The 18,899-nt window shown below is 37.4% G+C and overlaps 4 protein-coding genes across 5 annotated transcripts in view; 3 read left to right on the forward strand and 1 right to left on the reverse strand.

The window, feature by feature from the left end:
• rreb1b (ras responsive element binding protein 1b) overlaps positions 1-7,202 on the reverse strand; it is a 36,051-nt gene extending 28,849 nt beyond the window's left edge. The window contains exon 1 of one of the 2 annotated variants that reach the window (XM_079612314.1): positions 6,887-7,202. Coding sequence is in view for 1 of the 2 variants with exons in the window: in XM_079612313.1 (XP_079468439.1) it covers positions 6,887-6,926 (40 nt within the window). In the remaining variant the exon portion in view is untranslated. The remainder of the gene's footprint in view (positions 1-6,886) is intronic. The other variant, XM_079612313.1, reaches the window with a different exon arrangement.
• The window catches only part of rpp40 (ribonuclease P/MRP 40 subunit), a 114,821-nt gene that overhangs the window by 89,272 nt on the left and 6,650 nt on the right, over positions 1-18,899 (forward strand). The window lies entirely within an intron of this gene.
• Positions 10,241-12,392, forward strand: nrn1b (neuritin 1b). The gene is made up of 3 exons (XM_079612338.1): positions 10,241-10,505; positions 10,755-10,899; positions 11,098-12,392. Exons 1-3 carry the CDS (start codon positions 10,394-10,396, stop codon positions 11,324-11,326), a joined length of 486 nt encoding a protein of 161 aa, XP_079468464.1. The 5' UTR covers positions 10,241-10,393; the 3' UTR covers positions 11,327-12,392.
• On the forward strand, positions 14,300-18,234 carry lyrm4a (LYR motif containing 4 a). Its single transcript, XM_079612339.1, has 3 exons — positions 14,300-14,538; positions 14,779-14,899; positions 18,007-18,234. Exons 1-3 carry the CDS (start codon positions 14,393-14,395, stop codon positions 18,067-18,069), a joined length of 330 nt encoding a protein of 109 aa, XP_079468465.1. The 5' UTR covers positions 14,300-14,392; the 3' UTR covers positions 18,070-18,234.

Raw genomic sequence — 18,899 nt, forward strand, 5'->3', positions numbered from 1 at the left:
GAATGAGCTTTGTTTTAATTTACTTGGTAAACATTTATGCATATTATAAACTAAAAGATGACATGGCAGTAAAGCCCATCAACCAACACAAACAATTAAACAATCAGAGAACACCTTCCTGAAAGTACTGAGCATAGAGAGATGGAGGGCACTGTTGAGCAAGCTGTCCAGTTTAGAGATAAAGGATATTACTGTTCTAATTTTATCATGAGTGTTGAAATTATGATTATATATTGCTCACTTTAATACTGACAATATGTTTTTCGATGCATCCCAGCAATAAAAACAGGATTTGCTGTTTGCTAGTCAGTTACAGGTGATAAAGAGGGGAGGGGAATTCTCATTCTAGAGAGCATCTGATTGGATAAACATCTGTGTAGTGCAGAAATAGTTTTTGGTAAATCTTCCAGATGAGAAAGACTGTACATTTTGCATACGTGCTAAAGGTTAATTTTAGAAGTTAAATTACTTAAAACTAACAGACATGGAATAAAACACGTTTTTAAGACTCACAATCTGATATTTAAAATATTTACTCATTGGTGTTCATTTAGCCTTTTCACGTTTTTCTGTCTGATTCTAGTATGCTAAAAGAACACATCCCATACTCTGTGTGATAAGCAGGTTAATATTTACTGCAACCCTGAGATGAACCAAGCTACAAAAGAACCAGGAGTGACCTTTGCCTCATTTCCATGTTTTGTTTTCCCTGTCCTGGTCTGTCAGGATTCCTCTCCTCCTCGACAAGCTTTTGAAAATGGCGATTAGTTCATTTAAATGAGAAAAAACTCTCAAAATACTACTTAAAATACAATTCATTACATTTAAAGTTTTAAACATTTGCAAAACAACAACAAAAAAAGCCTCTTATTCTTTTTTGAAATGGATCAATTGTATGAAACAGTTTTAGAAAAGTAAAACTATTTTCTTGCTGGAGAACACCTATAAATAGTTTTGTATACTATTTGCAAGTTGCTAAATGTGAGAAATGTGGAAACATCGGAAATCAGGTTTTAAAATAATTTTGTTTTAAGTACTGAACATAGCTAGGATTATCAAACATTAGTAAGGGCCAGGATGGTGGACAGGCACGTTCTCCTCAAACACACTGTGTCTTATTTTCTAAGAGCTGGAAGAGACGGGAGCGGCCGAGTTTCTCCTCCTGAAAAGACGCCATTTTGCTTCATTGTCTACACTGCCTCAGGGCATTTTGGGAGAGGCTGCTAGAGAACTGCATGAATCACCTTAATCCTGTCGACTGACAACAGTCAACTTCTAGCATCTTTCAGCTAGCATGACTTCATAACCTGGTTTTAAAGAATCCCATTGTAAAACAACTTTTAAAGGTACTAACACATTATGAAAGCTCCACTGCCGTATAATCTGAACCATCAGTTGATACGGCAAGATCTTGTGATAATGTGCCATGAAGCACTCACTAATGAGATTGATGTGCTGGTGAATGAGTGTGCTTTGTAATCACTGTCATGTTGCTCCAAACCATGATATTTGTAAAATGTTGAAGATCCTACCCTCGGTTTTAAATATAATGAGCTCCAAAATGACATATAGCACCAAAGTGGTTCATATGACTTATGCGCTGTATTCAATGTCTTCTGAAGCTATATTGTTTTGTGTGAGAAACAAACTAAACTAAGTTAATAACCTGAAACTAAATGATAAATCTTACAATTCAATAAACTGTTAATCTCTGCAACTGGATTACTGAATCAATGAATTGGATCATTCTAATTTGTGAATTAATCATTTAGGTCTTGTGAACTGGTTCTACGGATTCATTAAAAAAAGTACTCAAAGGAGCCATTTTTCAAAGAATCAGACATGACAACTTTTTGCAGCTAGGGTGGGTCACAATTTTCAATGAGTACCGATTAATTTTGAACTATTACTAATACAGTTGCTATCGAACGGACTCAACCAGATGCACACTGTAAAGCCATAAAGTGAATTGGATTATTTTTGATAACTCAAAAGTGCTCGTGTGTCACTTTGAAGCTTCACTACAAGGCAAAGAGTGTGCAGGATATTCTTTAAAATTTCACTTTGTGTGTTAAGAGAGAAAAACACATTGTGGCTTAAAACAGCATGATTTTTTGGGGTATATTTTTGGGTGAACTAACCCTGTAATTCCTTTGTTTGCCAAAAATTGGGAAAATTCCAGACAAATCGATGCAAACAGTGCTGCAAACAGTGCTGCAAACCTAGACTTTGAATTTACAATGACAAATCTAGGAAGCTGACAAAATATGTCTCATGAAGTCGTTCTGTATACGGACACACTAATTGAGGCTCTTTGAAGAAAGGCACTGAACTAACAGCGCAGCCACATCTGTTTCCTATTGCACATCGCTCTCAGAGACACAGAAGAAGATCTGTCCTCAGCCGGGACATTTCCCTGTGAAGCTCTCATTGCGTTTAGCGAGATGAGACTGTATGATTCAAAGTCCACGCAGGTTAACGCAACGACGACATACGTTTTTCAACCTGCAGTGCACACCTAGATTTTCCAGTTAAATAACTCCTGCACTCACAGTCACACAGGCCGACTCCCTCCCTCGTCTCATGAATCACTACAATCAACTGGAACTGAAATGAAAGTCACAGCTTTGTCATGAGATTTCATAAAATGATGCATGACGTGACACCACTCACTGCGTCATTAGATTAGTAGAGTTTCGTTAAAAAAAAAAAAAACTTTACGCTCATGTCAGGTCACAAGTCAACTTTTCTATCAAGTTTCCAAAGCAGAATTTTGACTTTTAGCAACTTCTAAACGCAATGCAGATGAATTAGCCACAGGCGTATTTTCATATCTTTCAAATGTTTGTTCAATGCTTGAACACGAAACTGGGAAGTCTGAAGTACAAAGAATGCTAGTACAAGACAAACTGGTTCCACAATGTGACTCGACCTGCCATCTTCCCGTTTCTGTCTCCCTCCTTCACTCCTTAAAGTGCAACAAGAGAGTTTCTTCAGCATCTCCGCCTCCCTTCGCAGTGCTCCCTCTCTAGAAGCTATCAAAAATTCACAGACTGTGGGCAACTGCCAGCTGAAAAAACTGTTTAGTCAGCAACAGAGGCAGGGTGGGAGAAGAGGGGCGGGGGAAGTAGCAGGGGGAGGCGAAGGAGGAGGCCTGCGAAGCCGTGTGTGATTCGTCTTCTTTTTCTCTCACAGACAAACGTAAAAAAAAGTGAAAGCAAAGCTCACAATCCCTCAAAAAGGAGTGTTAGCATTAGCAACTATTTATGATTGTGGTAAAACATCACAGTTTGACTATTATGACCTGTTTGATTGACTATCAAATAACTTAATTCTCAAACTAACAGGGTAAGGATGCGGTACCTATTGTTTCTTTCTTTTTCTAACTTCCTCTATCCACACAGGCTGCTCTATTTCCTGTCATCCATGTCCCACTTACACCAAAGCATTTTCATGAGGACTCAGTTTCACTTTTAGTTTTTCTTTACAACATTTTTATCATTTAAAAAGTGAATAATTTAGTCCATAGGTTCCTAAACTTTTTACTACGAAGGACCAAAAAAAATCAAACTTAATTGAAAGCCGTGGACAGAGAGTAAATTTTATCCAACTATATTAATGTGTACATTTAAAACAAATCTAATTAATTTAATATTCTCCACATTTCAATGCAAAAATAAAACAACAAATGTTAAAAATAAATTCATTAGAAATGAATATATGCTTTAATGGCATGTTTTTTTCCTTTTTTTAATCCTCTTTTGTGATAAGCCAAGACGAGCCAAATCAAAGGTCACCAGGGGCACACTTTGGCCCGCAGGCCCTGGTTTGGGCACCTCTAATTTAGTCTCTTCTGTCCCAATGACCCACTGTGCTTTGTTCATACAGATTTTTTGAAACTATACAGAGTCTATTGTAAATAAGTAGCTCTTTTTCCTAAAAGCAGAGTTGTAACTGTTTGTACGGCTTTGTGAAACACTGAAGACCAAAACAAAGTAATATGGACAATAAATTTGTTATACCTTAACTAAACAAGGAGACCAATGACCAAATAAACAGTAGCATTAAAAAGACAGTTCACCCAAACTTTTTAATTTGCTCATCCTCATGTCACACCAAACCTGTATGACTATTTATTTTGCGGAACACAAAAGAATTTATATTGAAAAATGTCTTTCATTATATGGAAAAAAATGTAACAATATTTTTCAATTTTAGATGAAAGAAAGTCAGGTTTGGAATGACATTTTAATTTAAGTTAATGACCAAACTTCCCTAATTTTTGGCCGAACTATTCCTTCAAAAGAGTCAACCTTCAACAAACATTTCTCAGTTTGGACATACATTTTTTTTTTTAAACTGTCTTAAATTTTAATGAAACATGCACATAGTAGCATCCATCTGCAAACTAACTTTCTTAAGCCCCACAGGTACAGTGTCTCACCCCAACCATGCTTCCCATTCCCTATGAGGGAGAGGGAACATAATCTTATCTAAAATAGACAAGTTATAAATAGCTCCAGAGCGAAACAGGACGCCCATCTCTACCCATGGATGAGTGAACAGAACACCCATCACTAGGGGCAAAAGGCTTGGTGAGGTGACCAACTAGTTTCTCCATCCAGTCCGGGACTTCAACAGACTAGTCCCTCTTTTACATTGGGCAAACAATCACAGTTAGGTATGTTTGTCAAGGGAAGTTTACTGGAGAACCCCCCGAGAGTTGATTTTAACGAATTTATATTAATCAAGATTAATCAAGATTACCGACCTTAATTTTCCAAAGCTGCATCTCGATATTCCAATAGACCAAAATAAAAGCACAAAACAAATTCATCCACTCAACAGGTCTGTTTGTTGGGCTTTGAGACTCTTTATATACTTTAAAGTGTTTGAATACAAAGTGAAGTAAAAGCTGATGGCCCCTTTCTATCACTATCAGAACGGCAGCTCTGATGATCACAATGGGTTTCCTCTATTCAACTCTGGCGACTCCCTGCTGAGGACAGAGGAGATTACAGCCCAGACCACTGGTTGACTGTTCACTAGAACATGCCTTTGAATTTTCAATGGTCTTCTTGCTTTACGCGTCTGAACAAACACATCTCCACCCTACATCAGCCTGCATTGTGAGAGCAGCAGCTATTAGGAAAATGAGAAAAGGAGGATTTGGGGTGTAACCTCGCCTCTCTGCATTAAGAAAATGGTAGATGTCGATGATTAAAAAAAAAAAAAAGTAAAATTTATACAAAGTAATAAAGCAACAAAGTAGTAAAATATTTGCTTAAGGTGATGAAGCAACACGTTCTCATCCTGGTTCAGTGCACATTTACAAAGGCTTAATCTTTTAAGATCACATTTTGCACAAAGGATTGTGACTTATCTTTGATTAGCAAAGTTTCTCAATTAAAATGTGATGATTATGGGCTAAATTAATTTGCGTATGACACGTTTCAAACATAAAACCTCTTAATCAGAGGTTTTCCACATTTACAGACTCTATATAAAACTATATATTGCTTATTAGATAATTTTCTAAAAACATAATTTAATAATTCTATATTTTATATAGGCTTTGGTCTCTCCGGATCCCCTGGAGTACCTGCGGGTCCTCCTGATTGTAAATGAAAATATACAATAGCTTACATGCGGTAGACACAAATCACTTTTTATCATCATAAAAACATCTTTGTAATTTATTTCCCTCTGAGTTCACAATATATAGTAGGCTACCTTAAGAGTACAAATACTACTCTAAGGTACTAATATGCAACATTTATGGTTAAATAAGATACAAAGTTGTCTCTTTAAGGGTACTGCCACCGTGACAAGCTGTTGTAGTCTACCGCAAAGGTGAAAAAAATCATGTTTTCTGACAGTGCAGGGGATGAAAGTTACTGTACAAAACAACCATGCTGTAGTTAAAAGTCAGCAGATTGAGAGGACTGAGTGAGTGAATGATGCTGCCACTGCAGGCCTCCTGGAGCCCAGTGTTGAATTTGGTAATGGAATGTGAACTGCTCATCTGGATCTCTGCACATTCTGATTCTCCAAAGAGACGCGAGAACCAACAGAGGATGATGGGAGGAGGAGGAGGAGGAGGGCACAAGCACATCGAAAAACGATGCATCCTCCTAATAATTATAGTCATCCAATCATCAAATTGAGATGGCTTAAATGGTATCATCGTTGTGGCTGCTTAGTTCAAATATAAAAGCCGACTTTTGTTGCTGGAACTTTTCGACGTTCATCTCATGCAGTAAACCCAACCCAAAGATAGTCACGACGACAGCGAACTTCCTCCTTTAAAACTTTTGACATTCCCAAGCGTTAAGTTTGCAAAGTGTGACAGACGAAACGACGAGGGTCTTATGAACAATAATGACTCGTCGACGTTAATCGAAAGCGCAAATAAAACGTAAATACAACATGTCCCGACAAGGTCAAAATATAAAGGGAAGCGTGTCCAACCCCCCCCACGCGTTAGCCTCGTTCAAAGTTCTGATGTGGATGCTACGGTTCACTATAAAATACTCACTTTTGATGACAATATAGGTGCGAAACATTTAGTCAAATGGGAGATAAAGCCATATTAACGACAGTGAGTTTAGTAAACTAAGGTATGCTGGTTGAATACATGTGCGCTGGTTAAACGCGAGTGAATTCCTGTAGTCAGGCGTTCAACCTTTGGATGCGAGAATGAAACGAGGAAGCACAAGCCCTGTGCGAGGGGAAAAAAAAGTTCGGACATCATCTCAACATCTTCGGCCTTCCAAGTTAAAAAACTTCCGACAAAGTCTCCATCCACCAAAGTTTGCAATCGGCAGGATGGAGAACGTGAACAACAACAACAACAACAACATGTAGAAAAGTGCTCGATACTTACGCTTGACTTTGTCGGGGTTGGGCTGATTGCGCTGAGACATGGTGATGGTGAAAAGAGATGATGGACTTCGAAAAAAAAACTGCAAACTTGTTCCGGAGAGCGATCAAAATGGCGTATTTGAGGATGTGCAAAGTTCGCCAACTGGATACTTCTCTTCGCCCACTCTGTTAGCTCCCTAAAGGAATGATGGCCATCGACACTGCCGACGAGTGAGGGTCAGAAAAGTCACTTTTTCCTCAAAGTGTGTTCCTGAGCGCTGCTCAGTGAACGTGATAAGTAGACGCATCACGTGTTGCTCTAGTCTCCAAGGGGACGTGTGTTACTGAGGCTGCCACTGGAGTTCAGCTGTGAGCATCTCTACGGGAGGGGTGGAAAACTTTACCCCTTCAGCCTCATCCAACTGGTTATATTCGATAGATAGATAGATAGATAGATAGATAGATAGATAGATAGATAGATAGATAGATAGATAGATAGATAGATAGATAGATAGATAGATAGATAGATAGATAGATAGATAGATAGATAGATAGATAGATAGATAGATAGATAGATAGATAGATAGATCAACAAGTGTGTAACAACAACGACTTTTAAAGCATTTTGTAGGCATAGCCTACAAACATTTTGTGATAGCCTACATAAAATTAACTAGGCCTATGTATAGCCTAGAAATAACGCATATTTATATCGTGTAAATAATATACCCTAATAGTGGCTATTTTATGTTGCGTAAACGATATAAAATGACTGAAAAGTAAACGTGATAGCGACGGGACCCCAGTATCACTATGTGAAAGGCAGCTGATGATGCAACACACCTCGCGCTTTGGCGCCTTCTTTCTATCACAAGACAAACACCTGTTGGTCGTCATATACTGTGATGGAGCATCCGTCATCTAAAAAATACTGTGGAAGGGCATTTCATTGTTTCAGAGACAAATGATGAGATACATGTTAAAGAAAGACGAAATAATTTGAGGTAACGCCCCATTCTATTGAACAACAACAGTCCTGTGTAAATCCTGCCTCTGAATATAACTCAGTATGCAAATTTATTAAGAATAAAGTGCTTTTAAAGTTTTGTCTAAGATATAGTTTATATTTTTATAATATTTTTGATTATTCACTGTGCAAATAGGCTACTTTTGAAGAAGAAAAAAAGACAGAAAAAAAAACCTTCACCACCCTGATTGCCATGATTCTCATATCTCCATGAGATGTGTTTGGTTACAAATGTATTTTTGGCATAAACTAATTAAATCGTAGAAGAGTTGAGATTAGGCTGTATTATTATTATTATTATTATTATTATTATTGTAGGCTATATTCCCACCACCATGCTGCATATTTTGCTCAATTTGAGTGAAAATTACTTTAAAATGGAGTAAAGATGCTTCCATTTCATAGACGTTATTGTGAGGACTTTACTAACTTTTCAAAACATTTATCTTCAATCATCATTATATTTTCTTGAAATGTGCATAGGCTAGTTAAAGGGAGTTAACCCAAAAATGAAAATGCTGTCATCATACTCACGTTGCTCCAACGGACCAAACCTGTGAAAAAAACTATGAAAGTCAATGGCTGCTGTCAACTGTCTGGTTACCAACATTCTTTAAAATGTCTTCTGTGTTTAACAGAAGAAAGAAACTCATACAGTTATGGAACAAATTGAGGGTGAGTAAATAATGACCAAATTTGTACTCATACAAGCTGCATTTGACTACATAGAAAAAAAAGTGAACTATATGCGTCTCCTTTAAATAACTCTTCCTGGGATAACTTAGGCTACCTGAGAGGTGTCACTCACAGAAGCAGCATTGGCTCTGTGAGTGTGTGTTTGTGCTGCCACTAGAGAGCAGTCTCTGCTTCACCTTATGTAATCACATGAGAGTGACCTTGTGTTGGTACTAACTAAGCAAAGTCTCTGACCCACAGTGACCTGCATAATTGCCTCTGGCCTACATAGTGTTCTCCATCCTGCAGAAAACTACAAGTTCCTTTGTATTAACATGATTATAGCCCCCCTTTTAACTTTATTTTCTTTATCGTTTCATTTAGACACATTTTTTATTAGCTAATTATTAGCTAATATCCATAGAATTTGGAAAAAATAAAAATTTGTTTGCATAGAATGATATTTACAAACTCTAAAGTGAAAACTGAAAAAGTGACGAGGTTGAACACAATGAATGTGGCATTCAAAATAATGCTGACAGTTCAAGGCAATACAGCCATCGGGTACGCTACGACTCATATCTTTGTTGTAATGAGTGTGAGAGCGTGTGCTGATGCACGTATTTATGATCTAATATTTGAAATACCTGTGTATGGGCATGTGTTGTGCGTCCAGTAACCTTACCCACAATAAGCTTAATTTTTTTTTTGACAACAGTGCCATCTGATGGCAAAGGATTATGTGCTGCTTGGGAAACTCTAATAATATCCTATTATTTTATTCAGACAGTTTATTGTATTTTGCTTTGGGGTTTTTGCTTTTATCTTATTGTAGTGGTAGTTTTTGGTAGTGTATTATGGTTTATTGTATAGTGTAGGCCTATAGTATTATGGACTGGAGGCAGGAAAGTAAAGGAGAGAGAAGGAGAAGGGACATGGGATCAGGATTTGAACCAGGTCAGACCCGAACCGGATCCCCTTGAGCCTCTAACTATATGTGTCATGAGTAGGCTACATTTTAAATATTTGTACCAGTCAGAGAGAGAAAAAAGAAAGAAAAAAATTATAAAAGGCTGAATTTAGTTGTAAAACACTATAGGACAATATATGATAATATCATCATAAATTATATATCATATAATGTAATCTCTAGGGCTATAGTCATATCTCATCATACGAGATATGATCAACATTTGATTAACATAATTACGAAATGCTCCCTAGATTGCATTGCATAGATTTTTGCTAATGTAAATGCTCGTAGAGCAATCTGCAGTAAATTCTGAAGTCTAAATGTTGTTAGGCTAATAATTATGCTGTTTCAAATATTGATCGCTTGGCAGCGCATTCTTTCCCATAATAAATATAATCGCGCGCTCCTGTCCTGACCATTGAACTGAATAAAACATAGATATGCTTAGAACATAGGCTATGTGCACGAGTCGTCGCGTGAAATTCAATTTCACTTAATTTGGGTTACAAAGGATTACTGAAGAACTTCTACACTAGGCTAGCTAGCCTACTTTTTTAATTAGAAAATAATTCAAACGTTTACTATCAACATAAATTAGGATGCTTTTACTGAAATTGCCTATATTGTACAGTGATTCAAACAAATATGCAGTATGAAATAAAATCATTTGATATTTAAACGTGAGGTTTTGTCTGTCAGGTGCACGCTGACGTCATCATAGCGCAATAAAGTAAAGGGGGAGTGTGAGAGTGGATGACATTTCTATTTCTCTACAGTCCACTTTATCTCTATCAACCGGTTTGGAGTTCGAGACAGAAGTAGTTTAATTCCCCTTGAAATGCAGCAGTTTCCTGATGAGAGGAAGTAGGCGCTTTCAGACTTCCTCCACTAGGAATCTTGTAAATCGTAGGATGGGAGTGACTTCGACCGATAAATACAATTTAGTAATTTTCACACTGGAATTAGGTGAGTCAATTAGTCTTTTTTTCTTCTTCAATTTTTCAATTGTAAGTTATTGAAAAGGTCAAATTCAATTTTCTTACTTTGCACACCCTTCAGGTCAGTCGAAAATATATTTTCATATAGGCTAATCTTTGTCTAGCTGCTGAATGTTTATGTGATGGTCCGAGTTTAAATTGAGGATTATAAAAATTCCCTTTAAAGGAAAACAACTTGTGTGTATTAGCTATTCTGGATGATTCTGTTGTATTTCAGTTTCATTGGTACAGGCAGCATGTGCTGGAGAAACATGTGACAACGTATTTAAAGGTTTCTCCGACTGCCTGCTCAGTCTTGGAGAAAACATGGTGAACTATCCCCAAGAGCTGGATGACAGCGAAAACCTACAGACCATCTGCTCGTAAGTACACACTGTCTGCAATCATTTCTGGAAGAAGCTTAAGCGTTTCATATCTGGTGGTCCTTCTCATCATGTTTTAGATTTGATATATCTATGAGTTGAACTCATGCCATCCATGACTCAGACTCACAATACTGAAATATATTTCATTTGCAAGGAATAAAACAGATTGTGCACCCTGTGTTTATCCTCATGCAGATATTGGAATGACTTCCACTCGTGTGCCTCCACCGCAATTGCAGATTGTCAAGAAGGAGCAGGACTTTGGGAAAAACTGAAACTGCAGTCCCGGAGCTTGAACTATCAGGGAAGCTTGTTTGAATTATGCTCCGGGGATAATGGAGTATCCAGAGTTTTATTACCAATGGAACTGAAGATACTGATGATGTGTTTCACCACTTTAGTGGCTTGGCTTGTTTTTGAGTAAGAAACCTGAAGACCACCTGACCTCAAACAAGTTCCTAAATGGATTATATCCCTGTTTCTCTTCAGATGAATCAATTCATGTTTTGATGCACATAGACTTCTTGGCAAAAAAAGAAAAAAGGAAGAATTCAGAAATGACTTTCTTAAATGGCCGTATTTCCCCCACCCAAAATTTGAAGACGGTTTACAGTGCTAATCTTATGGAAATATATATTTTAAAATACAATTGTTTTGACCATTGGTGTGTAAAAACAGCAAACATTCTGCACTGAGGACCAATAATATAATTTTGTTTTATTATTTAAAACACGCCTAAATTATCTGATAAGCACATATTTAACAACACATAGTAATAATAAATAGATTATTTTAATACAAGATAATGACATACGTGTAGACTAAATCTTATAAGTTAAAATGGCATTTGCAATACATCTCAGTCATCTAAATAGTTTCAATAGGTTGAATCTCATTAGAAAGATCCTGAGATAACAGTCCTGCTCTTTCACCCCCTCCCAGTACATCAAGTTACTATAAATAAAAGAAACAGTGAAATGCAAGCAATTCCACAGCACTGTATATTTTTCTATGAGGAGTTGCATGTGCTCATTTTAAAGGTACGGAGCCTCTAGCGTTTTCTTCCTATTTCATGACAGCAGAAAACCTGAACATCTGTCTAAAGCAAGAGACACACACACACACACACACACACACACACACACACACGCACACACACACACAGAGACACACACACACACACACACACACACACACTACTACTACATATTAGAATGGAGGGAACGTGTTCGTTGGAATAATAATGGCAGGAGAAGCGCAGATGCTCTCTTTCCTGTAAATCCCAGCCCTTGAAATAGGACCACGTCCTGGTTATTAACACGTGCTGCACTGACGGTCCTAATCGTTCCCTGCAGGGATTGTGCGTTCATCGACTCATGCACATCTGTCTTTTTGTTAGCTATACAGCCTGACGTGAACAAAATAAAAGCAGATCTGATACAGTCACCTTGAGAGTAGAATATTCTGTAAGTGGGATACGATGTCAGGGGAAAATATAAAAAAAGAGTTGCTTCAATTATTTAATCAATATCGTTTGCATCTTACATGCAAACTAATTGTCTCCGCAATGTACATGCAAGATCCAGAGCAGAACACTCATAAGTGTTTCATAATTTAGGGACTCTTCCAGACTCAGGACAGCATCATAACACAATAAACCACTCGGATTGACACGATCGCTTACCATGTCTTTGGCAGTAAAACTATATTTTCACTTGAAGATTTTTGTTGCAGGAAAACATTATAAGCTTGTCCCCTCTTTGATAACATTTGATAAGACCAGGTGGTTAATTGCACATGTCATAAAGAGTTTAGTATAAGGGAATGCCTCTGATGATAATCATGTGAAATATTTAAGGCGTTGTCAGATGATAGCGTTGATATCTGAGGAGTCAGAATGTGCTCTTTACAAACACCCGCTGTCTATAGAGAAGACATTCATTCTCAGTGTAGATGTATTTAAAGACTGTCAAACAAGTCTGCATCATGCAACTGACTTTACGCTTCTGTATTATTGAGCAATTATTCTTCTGTGCATCACACATTTCTGTATATGCAAAATATTGAACTACAGCTAATGCCTGTAGTGTAGAAGGCCATTGTTCTGTCATGTTTGAATCTCTCTCCTCTTCAGTTTTATGGCTACGACAGCAATGAGTCCAGGCTCTTTCTGGTTGTTAATAATGCAGGAGGTTGTGTGAGTAAATGGGGCAGGCGGTAGATCCTATGTGGACCCTGTGGAAATGGAAGCAGCAGAGCAGAGGATGAATAATACACACAGGTGACATGTTTGAATGCAGAAAGTCAAATAGAGACACTGAGGCTTTGAAAGCCATTAAGACATTTGAAATGAATTTAATTCTGTGTGGATGCACTTTAAGAAACTGAGGTTACTCTTGTTCTCCAGCTGGCTTTTCATCTGAATGATATAGCATAAATGTGCTACAGTAATTCGATTTTTATCTGCTAAATTAAACTAACAATCAACCAAGAAACAAACAAACAAGAAAATTGAATGCTGATGAGATGGTAGACACTTTCATTCCTTGATTGAGCACCACTAAACAAATATATATATATATAATTAAATAAACAAATATGAATGCTGTAGTGTTTATTTCCAGAAGTGTTATCTTCAGATATCACACAACATTATGTTTACTAGTTAAATATCAGTAAAAGATACATACGTTAGATCTGTTTGGTTCCAATTTGAGTCTATGTTTTTTTCACAGATAGTGTGATGGCTTACAGTCATTGAAAGAGACCCCATATGCCACAGTCAGCCATGATGTGGCCCTGGGGATCTTCTGTGTTCTCCCCAGGCACCAACACGGTTGTGGACATGAATTTCTCTCCACAATTTTGTTAGCTGCCCTATTTAACGTTCATAAATGGTAGCACTTGAAGTGCACCTTGAGTAAATTGTATTTCCATATAGGCTACTGCTTTATTGAAAGTAATTTAGTGAAAACTGAAAATTGCTTGTTTAGCTGCTAGAGCTGGTTCATTTCTATTTAGTCATTATGCAATAGCTTTGTAAGGTTGCTTGCTTACAGGCACTTAGCACAAATTAAGGAGTGATTTTTTTTTTCACATGGTAAGTGAAATGACAAAATGTTGACAAAATTATGACTGTCTGGTTTTAATTGTTATTGTATACAGTTGTGAAAATCAAGACCTCTGTGGTGGGACAGGTCAAATACGTCAGATACTTTTCGTGCTAGGTTCATTCTATGTTATAAAATAGGCTAATTATACAAATATTTTGTCACACACTGTGACACACATCTAATAGTTGCATGCCACAACAAAATATAAGTAGGTAGGCTACAATTATATTTGTTCCTTTAATGATTTAAAGGAATGTAATGTAACACCAATGTATTGCGCCTACAGTTTGCCAAATTGCATCATGCAGGTAACTGAAATGCCATAACTCTCTTATTGTAGGAATGCACGTTGTGTGCCCGACGGATCCTGACACTAGATGGCGATGTATCAAATGCAGCAACACACGAGAAGAAGAGCGAATGACACTGAAATCAACATGGCGTCGTGCAGTCGGGCTCAAGTTATCTCACTCTACAGGATGCTTATGAAAGAGAGCAAAAAATTCCCCTCATATAATTACAGGTACGCTTCCGTGTGAAATATAGTCTATATATAATATAACTGTATATATTCTCGCATTTTATGTCTCGTTTTGTCACTTTTAGTTTAATTTTGAGTGTAGGCTGTGAGTAAACACGTATTGTCATTTTAATTATAAGCGTTTCTGTATGTAACGTTAATTTAGCGCATTTAAATTAGTTTTAAAATCAAACGATTGCATCATCTACTGTTTCTTAACTAAAAAATACTGTTTGTTTACAGAACATACGCACTTCGCAGAGTGAAAGATGGCTTCAGGGAGAACCTTCATGTTGAAAACCCCAAAACACTGGATATGCTCATAAATCAAGCTAGAGAGAATCTGGCGGTCATCAAGAGACAGGCAAGCAATGCCAGCTTTGTTTGATATTCCAGTATGGTTGTTATTGCCAGAGGTTAACCCTTATGTGCTGTTGTGGCTGTTTTCAGCCACTATGGGGTATTTTTGAGTCTTATTTTGGCCATAACTTTTTCCGTGTTTCAGCAAATGGAATGATTTTTGGTGACAAAGCTTATTTTTACACATATTTTAGGAAAATGCTTTGAAAATTTTCAAAAACTCAACAGTACACTCTGGGCAAATTCACTACCCTTTCGTTATGTTCGTGGCTGAAAACAGCCACTACTTTAAACTGCTGTAAAAATTGATCAGATAAATATTTTTTTGCCATTTTTTTTGCATAAATCTATTAATCAACCTCAGTCCTGTTCAAAACTACTAAATGTTTTTTAAAAAATCAAGATTTTAACTCTTTAATTGCCAAATTCATAAATTATGTCACTGATTTGGGAGGGGAAAAAACACAAAATTACTTATTTTCAATATAAAATGTGATAGTGGACTGGATTTTTTTTTTACCTTTTATCACAGTCTTGGACATGTCAAAGATTAGAAACAACATTGGTTTTGATGCATTGTTAGTTTTTGTGCAGCATCAGATTTTAACTTTTTCTCCCTCATTTACTGTTCGTGGCTGTTTTTGCACCATTGACTTCCATTATAACCACATTTTTTGATTGCAAAGCCATGACACCATAAAATCATGCATTTTTGATTGTTGGTGGTTTTCCCTGTTGGGAAGAGGTAAAAATTTAAATTTTTACTGTTGATAACCAGGTGGCACCATTAACCCTTTATATAGGCCTGTGCAAAAAAAAAGCTTAGTTTCTGGCTTTTACATGGAGTTATATGGAGTATAATAGCATAATAAAGTGTGTGTGTGTGTGTGTGTGTGTGTGTGTGTGTGTGTGTGTGTGTGTGTGTGTGTGTGTGTGTGTGTGAGTGAGAGAGAACTCACCTTGATGCGTCTGAGAAAATCAAAATATGCACCTCAGCTCTCAGAACTACATGGAGTAAACAAAAACCAAGTAAGTGTATTTATGCATCTACCTTTTGATGGTGAGAAATGCAGACTAAACAAAAACTAAGCAAGTGGATTTGAACACTTGCATGCAAGCCTGCTGGTCATTTGATGGTGAGAAGAGCAGCAAGCAACATGAGAAAGGGCTTGACTTGCAGTGAAGTTCTAGAGATGATCATGCAGCCTGACCCCTCCAGCGAGCTGCAGGATGTATTGTCTTCTCCCTCTGACACCACAGACTCAGGAGAGGCAGATCCTGATTTGGATGTGGCACCCTCATCATCCTCTCTAGCTTCCACTGAAGGCGAGGGGGATTCGGAAGATCCTGGGTCTGGGTGGATTGGGAGAAACGGCGAAGTGTGGTTTTCCACCAACGCGGAGACAACTCCCTTTCTTCAGCCTGCCAGAGGCGTGACTTCATGGCCGACGAGATGATTGACCTCATTGTCAGCATGACCAACCTCCAAAACGCAGAGCTCTGGTGATTTCTTGAATCTTGAGAGGGACATGGTGGCTCTAAAAATCGCACGACCACTGTGATCATCCCACAGGCAACGTGTGGACTCCCCTCTGGACCTGTAGACGCCGGCCAAAATCAGTAGCCCCATGTAGGCACGGAGATCTGTGGAGTCCACCCCGGTCCAGTTTCTCATTGTGCGGCGTCCGTAAAAAACAGATTGAACACAGAATCAATGTTCTGGACCCTTGCGATGGCATAGCGCGTCGGCCATGAAGTCACGCCTCTGGCAGGCTGAAGAAAGGGAGTTGTCTCCGCGTTGGTGGAAAACCAAACTTCACCGTTTCTCACAATCCACCCAGACCCAGGATCTTCCGAATCCTCCTCGCCTTCAGTGGAAGCTAGAGAGGATGATGAGGGTGCCACATCCAAATAATGGTCTGACTCTCCTGAGTCTGTGGTGTCAGAGGGAGAAGACAATACATCCTGCAGCTCGCTGGAGGGGTCGGGGCTGCATGATCATCTCTAAAACTTCACTACAAGTCAAGCCCTTTCTCATGTTGCTTGCTGCTCTTCTCACCATCAAATGACCAGCAGGCTTGCATGCAAGTGTTCAAATCCACTTGCTTAGTTTTTGTTTAATCTGCATTTCTCATTATCAAAAGGTAGATGCATAAATACACTTACTTTGTTTTTGTTTACTTCATGTAGTTCTGAGAGCTGAGGTGCATATTTTGATTTTCTCAGACGCATCAAGTTCTCACACACACACACACACACACACACACACACACACACACACACACACACACACACACACACACACACACACACACACACACACACACACACACACTTTATTATGCTATTATACTCCATATAACTCCATGTAAAAGCCAGAAACTAAGCTTTTTTTTGCACAGGCCTATATAAAGGGTTAATTGTGCCACCTGGTTATCAACAGTAAAAATTACAAATTTTACCTCTTCCCAACAGGGAAAACCACCAACAATCAAAAATACATGATTTTATGGTGTCATGGCTTTGCAATCAAAAAATGTGGTTATAATGGAAGTCAATGGGGCAAAAACAGCCACGAACAGTAAATGAGGGAGAAAAAGTTAAAATCTGATGCTGCACAAAAACTATCAATGCATCAAAACCAATGTTGTTTCTAATCTTTGACATGTCCAAGACTGTGATAAAAGGTAAAAAAAAATCCAGTCCACAATCACATTTTATATTGAAAATAAGTAATTTTGTGTTTTTTTCCCTCCCAAATCAGTGACATAATTTATGAATTTGGCAATTAAAGAGTTAAAATCTTGATTTTTTTAAAAACATTTAGTAGTTTTGAACAGGACTGAGGTTGATTAATAGATTTATGCAAAAAAAATGGCAAAAAAATATTTATCTGATCAATTTTTACAGCAGTTTAAAGTAGTGGCTGTTTTCAGCCACGAACATAACGAAAGGGTAGTGAATTTGAACAATGCTGAGAACAACTAAACTTGAATGGCCTGATTCAAATAACAGAATGTTCCCAGTTCCCATAAGTATTTAGAGTGACTAATAATTAATAAATGTTTATGTTCTACATCTAAAACAGTATCACTTATCTGTTTTTCACAGGTTTCCATTGGCCTTCTGTATTCTGTTCAGAGGACCGTTGTTGAAAGAGAGCCTCATTTGTAAATATGTTCAGCACCAAGAATAGTGTCCATACAGTATGGTTGTGAATGACAAATCTGTAAGCTGCACTACTAGTTGACTGTCTGTGTAAAATTGTAATGTAGTAGAGTATACTGTAAATGTATGTTAATGTAATATTTTTTCCAGCAAATAAATAAGATGCACATAGAGCATGGCTAGCATACAACATTTGTAAAAACGATTTAGCTTTGCAGGTCAATAAGGCATATTACAATACTGAACATACTGGGGAAGATCCCTTACGTACTTTTAATTTGTCATATTGTCTAAATCGTTTTTAGATAGGCTACAAGTTTAGCATGTGCAAAATGATGATGCATCAGACAATGTGTTATTATGGGAAATAGCCTAAATAAAAGCATTTGCTAATTTAGTTGTCATAGTACAACATGTAAAATCGCTGGGGTAATGATGATGGCCAAGATGCTGAATCATAATAAAGCAGATTAATCTGAAAAGTTCATTTATTCTAGGCATATGAATATATTTAATTGCCCATATTTTTATTGAAGATGTCTAACACTCTGAAATATTATTTTATACATTTGAATGAATAGCAAAGATGTCTCTCTGAAATGTATGTATGTAGCACATGGAACATATAAATTTTTAAATAATAACAACATGGGGCCTTGTGTGTCAGCAAAAACTGTATTTTTTACTCTACAGCTTTAAAATATAAATTTGTCCACAAATCCCTCATTAACAAATAGACATCATAAACTCTGTAAGTCCATTAAAGTCCATTAAAACCTGACAATGGACACCTCGGAGGGCATTAACCCGCTTATACCATGGTCACTTTCCAAATA

Source organism: Phoxinus phoxinus, assembly GCF_949152265.1.
Source record: "Phoxinus phoxinus genome assembly, chromosome: 5".
Taxonomy (NCBI): Eukaryota; Metazoa; Chordata; class Actinopteri; order Cypriniformes; family Leuciscidae; genus Phoxinus; species Phoxinus phoxinus.

Coding starts and splice junctions, on each gene's coding strand:
- lyrm4a (XM_079612339.1), top strand. CDS start 14,393: ATGGCGATGTATCAAATGCAGCAACACACGAGAAGAAGAGCGAATGAC. Junction 14,539..14,778: donor TTCCCCTCATATAATTACAG/GTACGCTTCCGT, acceptor GTTTGTTTACAG/AACATACGCACTTCGCAGAG. Junction 14,900..18,006: donor TGGCGGTCATCAAGAGACAG/GCAAGCAATGCC, acceptor TGTTTTTCACAG/GTTTCCATTGGCCTTCTGTA.
- nrn1b (XM_079612338.1), top strand. CDS start 10,394: ATGAGAGGAAGTAGGCGCTTTCAGACTTCCTCCACTAGGAATCTTGTA. Junction 10,506..10,754: donor AATTTTCACACTGGAATTAG/GTGAGTCAATTA, acceptor GTTGTATTTCAG/TTTCATTGGTACAGGCAGCA. Junction 10,900..11,097: donor AACCTACAGACCATCTGCTC/GTAAGTACACAC, acceptor ATCCTCATGCAG/ATATTGGAATGACTTCCACT.